At 46.9% G+C, this 20,219-nt stretch overlaps 1 protein-coding gene across 1 annotated transcript in view; it reads left to right on the forward strand.

Moving 5' to 3' along the window:
- Positions 1 to 17,956, forward strand: part of ACSS1 (acyl-CoA synthetase short chain family member 1) — a 68,543-nt gene extending 50,587 nt beyond the window's left edge. The window contains exons 11-14 of the mRNA XM_038750879.1: positions 738 to 865; positions 1,669 to 1,732; positions 8,294 to 8,412; positions 16,443 to 17,956. Coding sequence (XP_038606807.1) covers positions 738 to 865; positions 1,669 to 1,732; positions 8,294 to 8,412; positions 16,443 to 16,619 — 488 coding nt within the window. The 3' untranslated portion in view covers positions 16,620 to 17,956. The remainder of the gene's footprint in view (positions 1 to 737; positions 866 to 1,668; positions 1,733 to 8,293; positions 8,413 to 16,442) is intronic.
- Positions 17,957 to 20,219: the final 2,263 nt, after the last annotated feature.

Raw genomic sequence — 20,219 nt, forward strand, 5'->3', positions numbered from 1 at the left:
AAATTTATTGAGTGCTTACTGTGTGCACTGTGGTGCTTAAGTATTAAAGTGTGTAAATTGTTATATACACACATTGTTACATATATACATATGGGTAGCTTTGCATATAAAAGTGCTGAGGGGCATTTGGGAAGATACCACTTGGGGAGAAGCAAAATTAGTGAAGCAGCATGGCAAAGTGGCAAGAGCATGGGCTTGGGAGTCAGAGGACTTGGATTCTAATCCCAGCTCCACCATTTATGTGCTGTGTGACCTTGGGCAAGCCACTTCACTTCTCTGTGCCTCAGTTACCTCATCTGTAAAATGGGGATTAATACCATGAGCCCCATGTGGAACAACCTGATTACCCCAGTGTTTAGAACAGTGCTTGGCACATAGTAAGTGCTTAACAAATACCATTATTATTATTATTATTATTATCATTATTATTAATAGTAATCGGGGAATCATCCTGGGGAAGATGGCATTTCTGGGGAGTTTTGGAGATGGGGAACTGTTACAGAAAAATGTGTCCAGATGTAGTGGCTCATGTCTTCTTGGCAATGCCCCTGATGTTCAGGTGGTCTTCCATTGGGTCAGACCATGATTTTCCTCTGGAAAATTACTTTCCAAAAGTCCACCTAGAGCTCATACTGCTCTGGGGGACACAATTCCATGCTATACCTTCTACACAGAGTTAAGCCTTTGGTCAGAAAACCTCATAAAAAGGCAATCCATATAACCCCTTCCTCCAACAGGCTATTACTTCACTGGGGATGGTGCCTTCAGGACCTCTGAGGGCTATTACCAGATCACCGGAAGGATGGACGACGTCATCAACATCAGCGGCCATCGCTTAGGGACGGCAGAAGTTGAAGATGCCATGGTGAGCACCTAGAGCATCCTTTTCTCTTCCCTGCTCCCTGCCAGCCAGCTCTGATCCCTTGCCCTCCCTGACTCCTCCCCAACCTTCCAAGTCAGGCCAACAGCTGGAAGTCCAGGTCACATCACCAGGCACATTCTGCCAGAATAGGAATACTTCAGGACTTTTCATCATTGCTTTCAGAAGCTCAACAATCATTAGACCGTCCTTGTCTGTGCTAGACCTAACTCACTGCAGAAGGCCAGGGAAAATTTTTGCCAGAGTGGCTGGGAAACACCCTGCCAGACAGAACTACTTGTAACTGTCCCAGCTCTTAGTCAGTGCCTGGCACATAGTAAGCGCTTAACAAATACCATTATTATCATTATCATTATTATTATTACTATTACGATTAATGGGTCCCCTGGCACCTATATGCTGTCCTCGTAGAAGAATGCCTGCCTCATTCTATCACCCAGCAAATTATACCAGCCAGCTAGTTCCCAATCATTCCACTTCTGCCACCTTTGCCCTCACCCGACAAAGGGATCCACTCTCCAGGGGCAGTGGGATTGATGGCTGGCACAGCTTTGTGAGCTGGATTCCCAGATTTGCTCATCCCAAGTCTCTGGCAAGACCTGAGTGTTTCCAAGCAGGGTTGGAAAGACCCAAAATGGTGACTTTTTGCCTGTAAACTGTATGATGCCTGTCTCCTCCCAGTCCTAAGGTTCTTTTCCTTTTTTTGCCCCTGTGCTCAAAATGAAAAGTTGGTGTCTCTGAGAGAGGTGCTCTGCTATGTTTTGCCCCATTTTTATTGTCTTTTTCAGGCTAACCACCCTTCTGTGCCAGAATCAGCAGTGATTGGTTATCCGCATGACATCAAGGGAGAAGGTAAGTGTCCCCAAAGTGGCTTCATCTTAGGTCCAGTCGAGGATGAAAGGGAGGAAGCTTTGGGGCTTTGGGGTGAGAAAGGCAGTGTGAGACCCAGTAGGGACCTGTCTTCAAGCCAAGGCTCTTCCCTCAATCCCCTTTCATGTGGATGTGAGAGGCACAGTTTTGGCAGGGCAGGGAGTGTCTATGGGAATCCAAGGTGTCTCTCGGCCATTGAGTTGGGGAGCGAGAGTTATCTGGGAGGGGCAGTGATTATGCACTGAACATCATCATCATCAATCGTATTTATTGAGCGCTTACTGTGTGCAGAGCACTGTACTAAGCGCTTGGGAAGTACAAGTTGGCAACATATAGAGACAGTCCCTACCCAACAGTGGGCTCACAGTCTAAAAGGCGGAGACAGAGAACAAAACCAAACATACTAACAAAATAAAATAAATAGAATAGATATGTACAAGTAAAATAAATAAATAAATAGAGTAACAAATATGTACAAACATATATACATATATACAGGTGCTGTGGGGAAGGGAAGGAGGTAAGATGGGGGGATGGAGAGGGGGACGAGGGGGAGAGGAAGGAAGGGGCTCAGTCTGGGAAGGCCTCCTGGAGGAGGTGAGCTCTCAGTAGGGCCTTGAAGGGAGGAAGAGAGCTAGCTTGGCGGATGGGCAGAGGGAGGGCATTCCAGGCCCGGGGGATGATGTGGGCCAGGGGTCGATGGCGGGACAGGCGAGAATGAGGTACGGTGAGGACCTCCGTAGAGCTGAACAGCTCTAGGACCTCCTCCAGAAGAGGGGAGTTCCTCAGAGCATTGACCTAAATATCACAATCAAGTAAGTCCCTAAGTCCTGTCCATAAGTCTGTAAATCCCCCAGGCTCTTTCATGCTTTTTCTCTATTAGACTGGGGGATCTTGGATCAGGGGAGTGTATGCACCGGATCAACAAGAACCCCAAGAAAGGAAGAAAAGCAGTCTATCTTGTTCCAGGCCAATTGACCCTCTCCCCAGTCTACCCCAAGACAATGGACTGCAGGACCCAGGGTTGGTCACTGACCTGAGGCTTCTGGGAGGAGGAAAGCTCTGATAAAATGGAGAGACAGAGAAGGCAGCAACTCAGTCAAACCACTAACCCCAAACTTGGCTAAAACCAGTAAGCACTGGTGGTCATGCCCTGATCAAAGATGTACCAAATGATTTTATCATGAGAAAACTTGGGTTTTGACCTTGTTGATATTGAATGTCGATTTATTGATTTATTGATGTTATTATTTATGTTATTTATTGATATTATTATGTTTATTTATTGATATTGATGTTGATGTTGATTTATTGGTGGTGAGCTGCCAGTTAATGCCAGAAAATGGCTGGGGGGTAGGTGGATTTGCCCTGCTGCTGCTCCCTTCCCTGCTTTCTTTTTGGTGGTCATTGTTGGTGGTCTCCTAGCCTGCCTCCCCCATCCTGGGGCAGTGGGGGTTTAAGGATGCTGGGATTTCTCTGGCTGAGGGACCTGGATTGTCTCTGGGAGCCTCACTTCCTGAAAGGACTGACAAGAAGTCCAGGCTTGGAACGTCTCAGTTTGAGCTGAACTCCAGGTCACCCTCTGGCTTGTATACTTTGCTAAGGCTGGTGACTGCACGTAATGAACTCAGGGCCAGCCTGTAGGGAAGGAGGAAAAGAGCAAAAGGAGTGGCTGCCTCTATAAAGAGGCCCCCAGCCTCTGAGAGAGGCGTGACTACCAGAATTTCCCCTGTCTGCCACCTTGGGTCCTTCTGACCCTGTTGAGATAAAGAAGGTTGAAAATACAATTGGAAAAGGGCAATGGAATAGTAGAAATGTCCAGCCATGGTAAATGTAGCAGTTTGTCTGGGACAGACAGGATTACTCAGATTTGGGCCTCTTCCCAGGCAGCGATTCTAAGGTTGGAGCATAGGTGGATTCGCTTCCAGGACTTCCAGCTGCAGAACATTCATTCATTCATTCAATCGTATTTATTGAGCACTTACTGTGTGCAGAGCACTGAACTAAGTGCTTGGGAAGTACAAGTCAGAAACATATAGAGACAGCCCCTACCCAACAACGGGCTCACAGTCTAGAAGGGGGAGACAGACAACAAAACAAAACATGTAGACAGGTGTCAAAATCGTCAGAACAAATAGAATTATAGCTATATGCACATCATTAACAAGATAAATAGAATAGTAAATTTGTACAAGTAAAATAGAGTAATAAATCTTTACAAATATATGCAAGTATTATGGGGAGGGTAAGGAGGCAGGGCAGGGGGTGGGGAGGAGGAAAGGAAAAAGGAGGCTCAGTCTGGGAAGGCCTCCTGGAGGAGGTGAGCTCTCAGTGGGACTTTGAAGGGAGGAAGAAAACTAGCTTGGTGGACGTGCAGAGTGAGGGCATTCCAGGCCAGGGTAAGGACGTGGGTCAGGGGTCGACGGCAGGATAAGCGAGAATGAGGCACAGTGAGGAGGTTAGCAGTAGAGGAGCGGAGGGTGCAGGCTGGGCTGTAGAAGGAGAGAAGGGAGGTGAGGTAGGAGGGGGCAAGGTGATGGAGAGCTTTGAAGCCGAGAGTGAGGAGTTTTTGCTTGATTTGTAGGTTGACAGGCAACCACTGGAGATTTTTGAGGAGGGGAGTGACATTCCCAGAGCGTTTCTGTACAAAGATAATCCAGGCTGCAGAATGAAGTATAGACTGAAGCGGTGAGAGACAGGAGAGAACATAATCTACTACGTCAGAGAATTACCAGTCCCCCCATCTCCTACTCAATCAGTGGTATTTATTGAGAGCTTACTGTGGGTAAAGCACATTGAACTGGTATTAATTTCCCCAGGGAGATGGGGAAAATTGAGCCAGAAGCTTTTCAATCTGTTACAGCGTAAGCTCCTTGAGTGCAGCAATCACGTCTACTGATTCAGGGCTCTGCACATGATAGGCTCTCAATCAATCTTATTGTTGCCCACTTGCTTGATTGTTTGAAGGGTGCCAGCCCCTGGTAGCCTATTATCTAGGGCACTAACAAAACTGAGCACTCCTTCCTCATGCCCCACTCAGCCATGCCCTGGAGATGGGCAAGATCCAGTTGGAGTGTGTAGGGGTGGTGCTGGCAGGAGGTGAGGGTGGGCAGAGGGGCATTTGGCTGATTTCGGAGTTGGAAGAGGTAATTTTGGACATTTGGAAATGAACTGGGCTGGTTGGGTACATTCAGGCAAAACTACAGGGACTAAGAACAAGGGTGACCATTCACATCCAATTTTGTGCTGAACAGTCCAGTTTTCAGCTGGTCAGTCCCTGTCTGGTACTGGTACAAGGCCAATCACTTTTATGTCCGGTATTTTTTTTTTTTTTTCGGAAAATACTCTGTCTTCCTCTGCCTCAGTTCCTGCTGCTCCTGAGTCCCATGACCTGGGAGGGAAAAGCGGTGGGGCTCTGGAGCAAGGGTAAGCCTGAATGTAAACCTGAGCAGGGGTGTCCCCAAAGACACAGCAGAAGTTCTGCAGATTCCCTCAGGGCACCTCTTCCTGTATCATGTGATTCTTCATTGCAACCCATAACCTAAATAATGTAATAATTATAATAATAATGATGGTATTTGTTAAGCACTTACTATGTGCCAAGCACTGTTCAAAGTACTAGGGTAGATACAAGGTAATCATGTTGTCCCACCTGGGGCTCAGTCTTAATCCCCATTTTACAGATGAGGTAACTGAGGCACAGAGAAGTTAAGTGGCTTGCCCAAAGTCACACACAGCTGATACGAAACCATGACCTCTGACTCCCAAGCCCGTGCTCTTTCCACTAAGCCACGCTGCTTCTCATACCTAACCTGCGATACATCTATTGCTTTCAGGTAGCAAAGGGGTGACTGAGATTCTCTACTGCTGTCGGTGGCCACCCTGCTTTTTTTTTCTCAATGGAATTTATTAAGTGTTTACTATGACAAACCACTGTATTAAGCGCTTGGGAGAGTACAACACAACAGAGTTGGTGGGTATGTTCCCTGACCACAGTGAGCTTACAGTCTAGAGGGGGAAAAAGACATTAATATAAATATAAATTATGGATATGTACGTTAGTTCTGTGGGGCTTAGGGAGGGGTGGATATAAGGTGCAAGGACATTACCCCACCCCTCAAAAAACTCCAGTGGTTGCCCATCCACCTCCACATCAAACAAAAACTCCTCACTGTTGGCTTTAAAGAACTCCATTACCTTGCCTACCGTACCTCACTACTCTCCTTCTGCAATCCAGCCTGCACACTTCTCTCCTCTAATGCTAACCTTTCACTGTGCCTTGATCTCATCTGTCTTGCACTGACCTTCATCCACGTCCTGTCTCTGGCCTGGAATGCCCTGCCTCCTCAAATACGACAGATAATTATTCTCTCCTCCTTAAAGCCTAATTGAAGGCACATCTCCTCCAAGAGGCCGTCCCTGCCTAAACCCCACTTTCCTCTTCTCCCGCTCCCTTCTGCATTGCCCTGACTTGCTTCCTTTGTTCTCCCCCAAACCCAGCCCACAGTACTTAATATCTGTAATGTATTTATTTATATTAACGTCTGTCTCCCCCTTTCTATACTGTAAGCTCATTGTGGGCAGGGAATGTGTCTGTTTATTGTTGTATTGTGATCTCCCAAGTGCTTAGTACAGTGCTCTGCACACAGTAAGTGCTCAATAAATATAATTGAATGAATGAATGAATATCCTTGAGGTGACTTTTTAATCAACCAGCTTGAGCTGATGGATTTTCCTTCGAAAAGGGTCTGCTTCCAGGGATTCCCCAGGATAGGCAAATAGGGTGGTTGTTAGAGGCCCTGGACCCTATTGGACAATCAGGGAGGACCCTGAGGATCTCTCCGCAGCAGGAACAGGAGCAGGGGAGCATTTATTATTATTGTGGTATTTGTTAAGCATTTACTATTTGCCAGGTGCTGTACTAAGCACTGGGATAGATACAAGCAAATTGGGTTGGACACAGTCCCTGTCCCACATGGGGCTCACAGTCTCAATCCCCATTTGACAGGTGAGGTAACTGTCATTCAGTTCAGAGAAGTGAAATGACTTGCCCAAGGTCAAGCACACCTTGGGCAGTCAAGCAGACCCCTGGTGGAGCTGGGATTAGAACCCATGACATTCTGACTCTCAAGCACGTGCTCTATCCATTGGGGTAAGCTGCTTCTCCTTTCCCAGTCAGTATAGCATAGGGGAATGCTGTTTTACAACATGTGGTTGAAACTTTGTAATGAAAAGTGAAGGGGTGGCATGTCCTAAGGTGGTCTTTGATGTAACAGCAGTGCCACCAGGGAGACTAATTGAAAAGTGGTGGAGCATGGAGGGAGGCAGAGAAGTCAGGGAGCTGAGTGTGTGTGTGTGTGTGTGGAGAGTGGCGAGGCGGGGAACTGCTTGGGGGAGAAGGAGCAGGAAGGAAACTGGACCAGGGGAGAAAAGGGCGGGGAGGAAGGGGCAGGGAGGAATCAACCCTCCTGCCAGGATTGAACACAATGTCAAGGGTAGGGTTAATGGATCCTGGCTAATATCAACAATTAATACATGTCATACACCTGGCTTGTACTTGTATTGCCCTTTTTCGAGGTTTGAAAATCTTTTTCATTTCTTCCCATCCTAAAGCCATTGTGAGAGTGAATGCCCTTTCCAGTGGGCAAGGAAGTTAATGATTTTTCTCTTTTTTTGATGTTTTTTCACGATCAGAAATCATGATGCCTTTAAAACCCACTGCCTTGGCCTCTCAGAAAAATCCACACTTAGCCCCCTGGGGACACTGGAGGTTCCTTGGGGAAATATCAGGCAGGCTATTTGTCATAGAGTCCCCGGGCTAGGAGATTAGCTAGCCCATTCATTGTTTTGCCTCAAAAGCTCACCTAAATCGGCCTGGAAGGAATAAAAAACTTCTGAGGAGGATATTACCAGTATGGTTGGGTTGGTATTGTGGTTATTGATGTTATGGTATTTATTAAGCTCTTACTTTGTGCCAAACACTGCTAAGAACTGAAGTCAATATGAACAATTCAGACTCCTGTCCTGGCTCATTCTAACTGGGGGTGAACCATGCAATGAATTGTAAACAACAATCAGTTACAAACAAAAAAAGTATAGTCAAGATTAAGTAATCCAAATTAACATGATCAAAATAAGGGGATAAAAGGGGCAGTCTTTGGGCTCCTTCCCACTGCAGGCCTCTTGCAGGTGATTGCAAGTGGCCACAACACTTTCTGCGTCTAGAAGGTTGTTGCTGGCTTCATTTCCATGGGGTTAGGTGGGAAGAGGGAGCCAGCTTCAACCATTGAGTAGTTAAGGGGCCCTGGAGCTCCCGATTTCACCGCAGCCCTGTTTCCACTGCCGGCAGCATTATGGAAATGCTCTCCCGTGTCCAGACTCTGGTCGACCATGCTTTCCGGGGGTTGGCCAAAGAGTCACTGCTGGGCAGCAGAAATTAATCCAGATAGTTTTTCCTAGGGTGCTTTGCCAGCTTGCCAAAGAAAGCTATTTTAAGAGGGATTTTGGTTCTGATACGCTGTCTTCTTTTTTTTTTCCCACCAGCTGCATTTGCATTCATAGTGCTCAAAGAAGAAACAGTCCAACCTGATGTCATCATCAATGAGCTCAAATCAATAGTGGCCATGAAAATAGCTAAATACGCTGTGCCCGATCAGATCTTGGTGAGTGGTACCATCAGTATCAGCCATGCCGGTTCTCAGAGAACTTACCCACTTCCCTGCCTCTTTTATCCCTCTCCTCAGTTCCCCATTTCCCAGACAGTCATCAGCACCTAGACATGGGGCCAAAAATCTAATGAGACAGATCATGGATTTTATCTAAAGACTTCAACCACCCATACCAGATCTAGCCTCCCTAGCCCTCTCCTGAGGACCACCTCTAGGTCTGAACTAATAATGATAATAATAATAACAATAACAACAATAATAACATGGTGTTAAGTGCTGGAGTAGATGCAGTACATGCAGATCAGGCAGGGTACCTGTCCCATGGGGCTACCAGTCTAAGTAGGAGGGAGAACAGGTTTTGAATCCTCATTTCACTAATCAGGAAACTGAGGCTCAGGGAATTTAAGTGACTTGCCCAAAGTCACATAGCAGGCCACTGGCAGACCTGGGTTGCTTTCCCATCAGTGCTTAAATTGTGTCCAAAGCAGCAGGATTCACCCCGCTTGGTCTGCAGGGAGACTTCTGAGGGCTGATTGCAGAGAGCTAGGAGGATAAGTGTGGGTTGGCTGGGTCAGGATGCTGGGAGGAGCCCCAGCAGATATGATTAGATGAACTTCAGCTCTTCGACTCCTCCGCTCCCCCACCACCCTGCTCTACTCAGAAATCCCCTAGTGGGACGATTTCCTTCATCCATGGGAGAGGTGCTAGGATTTTTGTGCCTGGTCCTTTTCCAGTACAGAATAGGCCCTGACTCTCTAGCCCTCAAGACCTGCAAGTGGTGTGGTGAAGCAGCAGAGCGGCAGTCTGAAAACCAGAGGACCTGGGTTCGAGCTTGAGCTGTGCTGTTAACTTGCTGTGTGACCCGTGGGCAAGTCACTTAATTTCCCTGTACCTCAGTTTCCCCATATGTAAAAGGTGGATAGTAATACCTGCCTTGTCTCCCTACCTCACAAGGTTGTTGTGAGGGCTGAAATGAACTAATTAATGTGAGAGTGCTTTGATAATAAACGCACTATACAATGCCAAGTAGAAACAGCATGGCATAGTAGATACAGGGCCTGGATGTCAGAAGGTCATGGGTTCTAGTCCCAGCTGTACCGCTTGTCTGTTTTGTGACTTTAGGCAAGTCACTTTCATTCATTCATTCATTCATTGTCAGTCAGTCATATTTATTGAGCACTTACTGTGTGCAGAGCACTGTACTAAGCGCTTGGAAAGTACAATTCAGCAACAGATAGAGACAATCCATATCCAACAACGGGCTTGCAGTCTAGAAGGGGGAGACAGACAACAAAACAAGTAGACAGGCAACAATAACATCAAAATACATAAATAGAATGATAGATATATACACATAATAAAGTAAATAGAATAATTAATATGTACAAATATACACAAGTGCTATGGGGCGGGGAAGGGGGTAAAGCAGAGGGAGGGAGTTGGGGCGATGGGGAAGGGAGGAGGAGCAGAGGAAAGAGGGGCTCAGTCTGGGAAGGCCTCCTGGAGGAGGTGAGCTCTCAGTAGGGCTTTGAAGTGGGGAAGACAGCTAGTTCGGCAGATGTGAGGAGGAAGGGCATTCCAGGGCAGAGGTAGGACGTGGGCAAGGGGTCAACAGTGGGGCAGGCGAGAACGAGGTACAGTGAGGAAGTTAGCAGCAGAGGAGCAGAGTATGCGGGCTGGGCTGTAGAAGGAGAGAAGGGAGGTGAGGTAGGAGGGGGCAAAGTCACGGAGAGCTTTGAAGCCAGTAGGAGTTTTTGTTTCATGCGAAGGTTGATGGGCAGCAAATGGAGATTTTTTTTTTTTTGGGGGGGGGGGGGGGTGACATGCCCAGAGTGTTTCTGTAGAAAGAAGACTGAAGCAGGGAGAGACAGCAGTATAGGAGATCAGAAAGGATGCTGTTGAAATAATCCAATCGGGATATCATGAGAGACTGTACCAACAAGGTAGCTGTTTGGATGGAGAGGAAAGGGCGGATCTTGGCGATGTTGTGAAGGTGAGACTGGCAGATTTTGTTGATGGATTGGATGTGTGGGGTGAATGAGAGAGGGGAGTGAAGGATGACACAAAGTCTGCAGGCTTGTGAGATGGGAAGGATGGTAGTGCCATCCACAGTGACGGGAAAGTCAGGGAGAGGACAGGGTCTGGGAGGGAAGATACAGAGCTCAGTCTTAGACATGTTGAATTTCAGGTGGTGGGTGGACATCCAGGTGGAGCTGTCCTGAAGGCAGGAGGAGATCCGAGCCTGGAGGGAGGGAGAGAGAACGGGGAGGAGATGTAGATTTGGGTGTCATCTGCGTAGAGATGATTGTTGAAGCCATGGGAGCGAATGAGTTCACCAAGGGAGTGAGTATAGATGGAGAACAGAAGGGGACCAAAAACTGACCCTTGAGGAACCCCTACAGTTAGGGGATGGGAGGGAGAAGAGGAGCCCGCAAAGGAGACTGAGAATGAACGGCCAGAGAGATAAGAGGAGGACCAGGAGAGGATGGAGTCTGTGAAGCCAAGGACTTCTCTGGGCCTCAGTAACCTCATCTGTAAAATGGAGACTGTGAGCCCCACATGGGACAGGGACTGTGTCCAACCTTATTTGCTTGTATCCACCCCAGCGCTTAGTACAGTGTCTGGCACATAGTAAGTGCTTAACAAATACCACAATTGTTATTATTATTAATATTATTATTATTATGCTTATAGCTCAGGAGCTGGGGCAGGGCACTGTGCTAAGGACTTGGGAGGATACAATTCAGTTGGTAGGTCCAATCCTGCCCTCAAGGAGCTTACAATCTAGGGTTCAGCTGTCCCTGTTGTGCCTTTCCCTGTGGATCCTGTGAGCCCGTCTCTGGATTGCTTCTGGGAGAGCTTTAATAATGGAGTGGTGGGAAGGCTTGGAGGGGTCCCTGGCCCACTTTCCTCCCTGAAACCCTGGGGCCCAGACAGGCCACACCCAATCCCAACTCAAACTGAGTCAGACCCCACACTTCCAGTCGAGGGTTATACTCAGGGTTGATCCTGTGGGCTACTGGGGCTTGGATTTCTCGTGATGGTGTGGGCCTAGGTTTGTAACCAGGTGGCCCCAATTGGGCTGGGAATCAGGGAGTGTCGTGGAGGCTTAGGAGACTACCTCAAGAAGCCCAGGTCTGGAGCCAGTACCACAGGTAGTTCCTCACCCAGGCTTATCTCCCTCAGGGAGGAGACTGAGTCTGTCTTCAGGCACCTCAGGGATCCATTTGGGACTCAGCCGGTGTTCGTTGGTCAAGGCACCTACCCATAAATAATAAGAATAATAATTATAATTATGGTACTTGTTAAGTGCGTACTATGTGCAAAAGTATGTTCTAAGCGCTGGTTTAGCTACAAGTTAATCAGGTTGGACACAGTCCCACATGGGGCTCATACCTTTAATCCTCATTTTACAGGTAAGGTAACTGAGGCCCAGAGAAATTAAGTGACTTGGCCAAGGTCATATAGTAGACATGTGGTGGAGCTTGGCTTAGAGCCCAGGTCCTTCTGACTCCTTGGCCTGTGCTTTATCCACTAAGCCAGTCTGGATTGGGAGGCAGCGCTATTAGGTATGGAGGGCATTGCAGCTGGTTTGCCTGCCCCATGAAGTGGAAGGGGCTGGCTAGAAGTTAAAGCTGCCAGAATGGAGGCTCCGCCTCCCCTTTGTCCCCATTGTTTGGAGGGCCAAAGACTCACCTTGCTGGGTAGGGTTCCCTCACTTTCCACTGGGGTGGGCGGTCATCCGGTTACTGCCTACTGAACAGTGTAGGTTTCAGCTGGCCTGCCCCTGGTCTGGACATTTTTATGTCAGACTTTTATTTTTAGTGCCGCTGAGTTTCAGAGTCCAGATGCTGAACTGGGATGGGGATGCTCAAGAGCTGGAGCAATTAGGAGGGCCCAGAAGTCCCCAGGGCAAAATTAGCATTTCTCCACAAAATGGTGGCTATGTTGTCATCTCATGATACTGTGGGACCTGCTTAACTCATATGATGTCACAACATGGCTTAATGGATAGATCAAGGGCTTGGAAGTCAGAAGGACCTGGGTTCTAATCCTGACTGCCAGCATATCTGCTGTGTAACCTTGTGCAGGTCACTTCATTTCTCTATGCTTCAGTTACGTCATCTGTAAAATGGGGATTAAGAGTGTGAGCTCCATGTGTGACAGGGACTTTGTCCAACCTGATTAACTTGTATCTACCCTAGTGCTTAGAACAGTGCTTGGCACATAGTAAACATTTAACAAGTACCATGATTATTATTATTGATATGCAGCTCCTTGTTTGGTGTACAGGAGGCCTAAAGGTGACCACCCTACTCTCCGTCCAGGGAACTCAGCCCTGTTCAGGCCCTGCCAGGGTGGAAGTCAGATCCTCACTGTGTCCTTGGACCCAGGCTACTTAGCACTGTCCTTCACCCCCTGCACCCTAACTGACTGTGTTTTCAGGAAGGAGGTCAGAGAGCGACAGGGTACAACCTCAAGGGCTAATGGCCAAAAGGCAGGAGATGGAGGCAGACCCACAAAGGGTGACTGAAAGAGGAGGAGAGGCAAATGAGGAACAAGGGAAAGGGGAGAAGAGAGTAACTGAGAGGCAGAAAGAAGCAGAAGGGACAGGGAGATAGAGAGGGAAAAGAGAAAGATTCAGGCAAAGAGGGAATGAGAAAAAAAAGATCGAGAGAATGAGAAAAAGAGAGCAGGAGAAGGACAAAAAGGTCAAAAGAAAGACAGAGTGGCAGATTTACAGAGCCTTCAGCTCTCCAGTTAATCAGTTGTATTTAATGAGCACTTATTATGTGTGGTACTGTACCTTTATGCATGATCTCCCACACAAAAGTCCTGGTCAGTTGGCTTCCAACAGGCAGTACCCTAGGGGCTGAGCTGCCCCTGTGTTGCTACTAGCTCCCTGCCACTGGCTCCATGCCACAGTTCCTCTCTGGGCTGCTGGGAAGGGCAGTGGTAAGGATATCATCTTGTCCCCTCCAACCTCACCTTGCTACTCTCCTACTACAACCCAGCCCACACACTTTGCTTCTCTAATGCCAAACTACTCACTGTACCTCAATCTCTTCTGTCTTGCTGCAGACCTCTCACCCACTTCTTGCCCCTGGCCTTGAATGCCCTTCCTCTTCACATCCAACAGATAAATCCTCTCTCTGACTTCAAAGCCTTATTAAAGGTTCATCTCCTCCAAGAGGCCTTCCCTGCCTAAGCCTTCTTTTCCTTTTCTTCCACTCCCTTCTATGTCACCCTGACTTGCTCCCTTTATTCATCCCTCTCCCAGTCCCACTGTACTATGTAAATATCTGTAATTTATATATTTATATTAATGTCCATCTCCCCCTCTAGACTATAAGCTTGTTGTGGCCAGGGAATGTGTCTCTTATATTGTTAAATTGAACTCTCCCAAGCTTAGTATAGTGCTCTGCACACAGTAAGTGTTCAATATATACAATGGATTGATTGATAGATTGATTGATAGATTGATTGATTGCACAGCCCAGCAGAAGGAACAGAGTAGCATCACGAAAGGGCAAATGGAAGCTATCATCATGAGAAGCAGTGAGGTCTAGTGGAAAGAGCATGGCCCAGGGAGTCAAAGGACCTGCATTCTAATCTTGGCTCCACCATTTGGCTGTTGTATGGCCTTGGGCAAGTCACTTCACTTCTCTGGCCATCAGTTTCCTCATCCATAAAATGGGGATTCAAAACCTGTTCTCCCACCTGCTTAGACTGTGAGCCCCATGTGACAGAGACTGTATCCTACCTGATTAATCTGTATCTACCCCAGAGCTTAGTACAGTGTTTGACACATAGTAAGCACTTAACAAATACTATAAGTATTATCAGCCCCGTTTATGCCATGTTCTCTGCTCTTTTCCTGCTCTCCCCCTGCTCTCCCCCATCTTTCCCATCCATCAGCTGTGGGCAGGAGCAATGGTGACAGCACTGCCTTAGCCGGGACCTCCCTTCCCTGCTGCCTCTGTTGTGCTTTTGCCGATGTACAACTGCTAGGCTTCGTCTGCTGCCATTGTCCCTGACACAATCAATGCTGCTTTGCTGGCTGAGGATGGGGCTTTTATCAATTAATTAGCCATATTTTTGAACACTTACTATATTGACAGCACTGTACTAAGCACTTACTTCAGGCAACAATCTCAAAGCCCCACTACCCTTATGCCTAACTTGAGTCAGCTACCTTATTTATTCACATAATTGCCCCATTCCAATTTTTGAAGAAGAAATAAATGATTTTATGTACCACATAAGTAAGTAAGCAAGTAGTTACGGCCATGGTCCTGGGCAGGGGAAGCAGAAGATGAGAATGTGCTAGTATAGCAAGTTGGGGAAATTAACTCATTTAAGCCTGCCTTAGGGTGGGGATGAAGAGCAGAAGGCAATACCACAACAAGGGGAGTGGGAGAGTTAGTTCACTAAGTCACTATTGTATACAACATTTGGGAGAGTACAGTATTTTTACCAGATACAGTCTCAAATTCCATCTTCCTTCCTCTTATCTTATCTTCCTATTCCTTCTCCCTTCCTTCTCTCCTTTTTTCTTCTCTTTTTCCTCCTCATCTCCTTATCTAGGCTCAGTGACAATATGACCCATGTAATAGCCCCACCTCTCATAATGTTATAAAAGTTATTCCTCAAAGTGGGGCAGTTATGCAAGTAAATATGGTAGTTACCACCCTTGAACCTGAGGCAGAAGGACAGGAAAGAATTGCTCCCTGTCCTTGGCCTTTCCCTTCTCCCTGCCCTTTCCCATCCCTGGGTCTCTGCCCAACAGTCTCTTCCCTCCTCTTTTCCCTTCTAGCTTCTGGCTCTGGGGCTCCCTAGCTCTGAATGTGAGAGTCTTGTCTCCCAGTGCTTGCTGGACTTGGGCTTCCGTGCCAGCAGTCCCAGGCCCCCAGGACTTTCCTGCTCCCCAGATACCTTCCCTCTGCCCGCTTTCCCATCCCCACCCCCCAACCCCACCTCTTCCTCCATGGCAGTGCTGGGCAGGTCTAGGGCTCTCGGGGTTGCTGCTTTCTGCCTCTCCTGGGAAGCAGGATGCCCTCGCTCTTGTTTCCTTGTTTCGCTCGGGTCCTAAAGCCCCACCCAACTCCTAGCTGCCACTCTTGGGGTTTACTTGCCACCGCAGGGGGACTACCAGGGGCTCCAATCCCACTTCTCCAAGCTCAGACCAAGCATGTCTTCTTACTGAGCCCCCTCTTTCCACTCCTCCTCCCCATCCCCCCCGCCCTACCTCATTCCCCTCCCCACAGCACCTGTATATATGCTTGTACAGATTTATTACTCATTTATTTTACTTGTACATATTTACTATTCTATTTATTTTGTTAATGATGTGCATCTAGCTTTACTTCTATTTATTCTGATGAAACCTGTCCACATGCTTTGTTTTATTGTCTGTCTCCCCCTTCTAGACTGTGAGCCCATTGTTGGGTAGGGACCATCTCTGTATGTTGCCAACTTGGACTTCCCAAGCGCTTAGTCCAGTGCTGTGCACACAGTAAGCGCTCAATAAATACGATTGAATGAATGAATGAATGAATGAGTGAATGTTACCAACTTGTACTTCCCAAGCGCTTAGTCCAGTGCTCTGCACACAGTAAGCGCTCAATAAATACGATTGAATGAATGAATGAATGAGTGAATGTTACCAACTTGTACTTCCCAAGCGCTTAGTCCAGTGCTCTGCACACAGTAAGCGCTCAATAAATATGATTGAGTGAATGAATGAATGAGTGAATGTTACCAACTTGTACTTCCCAAGCGCTTAGTACAGTGCTCTGCACACAGTAAGCGCTCAATAAATGCAATTGATTGATTGATTGAATGTATGCCTAGTGGCAGATCTCATTCTACACGTGGAGCTGGAGTGCCATTTCCTTTTCCTCCCTCCTTCACTCCTCCCTTCCCCGACCTCGCAGAAGCCCCACCCCCTACTTGGCTCATGCTCAGAATGAAAATTAACACTTCATTGTGATTGACTGACTGACCCCCTACTATCTTACCAGGTGGTGAAGCGTCTTCCAAAAACCAGATCTGGGAAAGTCATGAGGCGCCTCCTGAGGAAAATCATTGTTGGCGATACTCAGGACCTGGGAGATACCACGACCTTGGAGGACCCCACTGTTATTGATGAAATATTAAGTGCCTATGAGAAACACAAAGCCAAGTCCCCAGCCTCTTAACAGGAACAGAAGCCTGCAATCTAAAACCTGAGAAAGATGGGTTTGCCCAAAACCAAGTAAACAAACCTTGGGTCTAGCCTCAGAATTTGGCCTGTATACAGAAGTCCAGAATGAATCTTTTCCAACCTATCCTTTACCACACAACTTTTTCCTGGGGTTTCATTCTTGGAGAGAGACCCACAGCACTGAACAACAAAAGGGAATGTTAGAAGAGGTTCTGAACTCACTTGCCTTAAAGAAAACTGCATCCATTAGCTTCTCAAGAGAAAAGCACATGGTCATTCCAAAATATCAGTGACCCTCCTCCAAGACTAATAGAAGGGAAAATTTGATATTAGAGGCCTTATGGTTTTTTTATACTAGAACAATGGTTTTTCTGGTTGACCCTAGATACAAAAGGTATAGGGACTTTATTTTTATATTTTACCACTTTGGAAGAATAACAAAAAAACCCAGAATTTAAAAATTGATATCTTAAAACCTTGTTTTATAGAAGCACATACATACTTTATGGTAGTTATCTGGGATTATAAAATACAATTGAGTTTCAGCAGTTGAGAAATAAGAAGAGGAAATAGGCTTTTATTCCTAGTAACTAGTCTAAAGAATGTCAGGAAATTCATTATTGACAGATCTGACTGTTACAGAGTATTACTTCTGTCTGAAATCTTACCACTTTTTATCTTTGTTATTCCCAGCTAATTTTGTGTTCCCAAGCTCCCCAGGGTTTGGTGCTAAGTAGGAGCCCAGTAGGGACACCTACAATTTCTCCCAGCCTATTTCTGGGTTGATGTTTCCCTCCCATGCTCCTTGGCCCCAGTCCTGTGTTTGCTTCTTTCATCTACATGCCAGATGCCAGTGGCTTTCTCTCATTGTGAGAGACCAAACAGGGATCTCTTGGGGGGTCATAATCAGAGCAGACAGGGGATCTTGTAATCAGGGTCCTGCAGAGATTGGGAACACCAACCCCCCATCTTTAGGGTCACTTTGACCCTAGCCCTGCCCAATGTAGGCCATAGCAACCTGAGTTTTTTTCTTTCAACAGCTGATCAACTCATTCATTCACTCATTCAATCGTATTTATTAAGTGCTTACTGTGTGCAGAGCACTGCACTAAGCACTTGGGAAAGCACAATACAACAATAAAGAGTGACAATCCCTGCCCACAGCAAGCTCACAGTCTAGTGGGACATCTAGAGCTCACTGGGGGCAGGCCGATCCTACTGTCCAAGAAACAGGTGGACCAATCAATCAATCAATCATCAGAAAAAGTCATTTCCTGCCCTTTTCTCTCCTCCCATCCATTCGATAAGTACTTATTAAACATTTAATCTGTGCAGTGCACTCCAATACATGCTTGGGAGAATACAATAGAGTGAATAGGCACAATCCTTGCTCTTAAGCATTTTAGAATCTATTTCCCAATCGTTTACCACTTCCACTTCCTCTTTCTCCTTCCCTTTTCCCCTCCTCCACTCTCCCTGCCTCTCATTTCCTCTCCCTCACTCTGTATTCTCTTCCATGGCTTTTGCACAGCTGCTGGCCTTTCTCTCCACTGCCTGGTGCCTTGGAGCCTGAAGTTGACATAGCCACAGCTGCGGGGTGACTTCCAACTCCTTAAGACTTCTGGTGTCAGCACTATCACTAGCATTAAGCACTTAAAATGTGTAGAGAAGGAAACAGGACTTTTCTTGGACAAGGGGAGCTCTGAGACTCTAGAGACATCTAAAGAGGTCTGGAAGGTGTGATATCTAATAAGATATCATTTGCTACAAGGATTCCATTGACAAAATGGTTTGGTAATTCTACTTGGGAAGGGTGCCACCTTCCCAAGGCCATGATTATAAGGAAAAGCAAAGAAATGGGCAAAAGATAAAATAGCTCCATCCTGGTGGAAGGGTCTCTCTGTAGTGGGCTCTTCAAAAATGAAAGAAATGGGGGCCAGCATGCAGAAATGGCTCTTTGTAGGACACATGACTTATCCAGTCTTCACACTGTGCTCTGGGCAATAGCCAGTAAATTGTGGGAGAGTGAAGGGAGAGAAAAATCACAGGTTTCACAGGACAATCAGAGTGGCACTTCCTGAGTGTTGCTGGTTCATAGTTCCAGAGGCAACCTCCAGGAGGCCTCAAAGAATAAAGATTCCAAAATCCCTTTGGCAAAAGCTCTTTAGATTCCATGCATCTTATCATGCCAAGGACTCTCCCTGCAGACAAAAGCCTACTTTTCTATGTAAATTTGGAGAAAGCCAGTGGGGCAGTTGGAGATTAGCAAGTTGTCATCAGTGAAGAATTTACTGAGCTCCAGCCCATCAGTAGCCATGCATATAGTGTGCAGTACCCACCTTTATGGAGCATTCCGTCTTGAAAGAAAAAGGCAGGCCCAGAGACCTTTAACTTTCATGTTTTTAATTGCCATTTTCTTTCTCATCTGCCAACTGACACCATAGGATGGGGGAGGAGAAGTCTCAGGACAGAAGGTTGGAGGTAAGGTCAAGGAAGGGACCAGGTGAAAGGAGAAAAACATCCTGGAAGAGGTAGAATAAGATGTGAAGGCCTTTTTTTCCTCTGGATTGACGGCCTCACACATCCCTCCTCCTGCTTAAGAACTGGTTTGAACCCGGAAGGAAGGCCTAAAATGGTAAGCCAAATCATCATCCCAATCAGCTCATTCTCCTGGAATAGCAGGATGAGAGCAGACCCTGCTGCCAGAAAGATGCCAAAGCTCGGTTATTCCACTTCTCAACCATGTTTGGAAAGAGTTCAGAGAAGAAATATGTGTGGAATGGCAACAGGTAACATTGCTCACTGTGGACAGTTCCATCCTGAGAATCCTTCCGGTTTGAGATTTGTTAGGATCCTTGTCCTTCCCTGGGCTGAGCCTAACCCTTCACTTTTTCTCTACCTCCTTGTGTTTCAAGAGACCTCACCATTTTCCTAGCAAGAAGGGCTGGTTTGAGAGATTCTCAGCAGCTCTCCTTTTCTGGTTTCTCCAAGCTACAATTCCTGGGCTTAGGTGGAAGATGAGGAAGCTGCTTGGCACATTGGCTTAGACTGTGAAGGAAGCCGTCTTTATGCTGTTTCCCTTAGACTGCGAGTCCCATGTAGGACAGGAACTGTGTCCAACCTGATTAGAATGTATCTACCCTAGTGTTTAGTACAGTGCTTGGCACATAGTCAATGCTTCCCAAATACTACAATTATCCTTATTCTGGACAGGGGGTGCGGGAGTGGGCTGTGAGGGGTGTGCTAAGATGAGTGGGGACAACTCCACTGGTCTTCAGCCATTGGCTGGTCCACCAAGGGACACGCTCATATGCTCATCATCCATTCCAGGCCTGTACTGACCCAGCAATGGAATTCCAGCTAAGGAAGCTTTCAAATGTCCAGATATCTGCTTCTCACAGATGACCCTCTCAGAGAAGGATCCTCTGTTTGTGCATCGCGAAAACTTCACAATTCCCCTGGGGACCCTGACTTACTTCTACCGGGCCAGAGACTAAGACCCCTACCATTGACTTGGTTGCTGTGTTGCTTTCTGCTTGGTCCTTGTCGGCTGCTTTCCTTAGATGGGAGCCAGGAATCTGCCGAGTTCAGGTTT

This window comes from Tachyglossus aculeatus, chromosome 9, assembly GCF_015852505.1.
Source record: "Tachyglossus aculeatus isolate mTacAcu1 chromosome 9, mTacAcu1.pri, whole genome shotgun sequence".
NCBI classification, from domain to species: domain Eukaryota; kingdom Metazoa; phylum Chordata; class Mammalia; order Monotremata; family Tachyglossidae; genus Tachyglossus; species Tachyglossus aculeatus.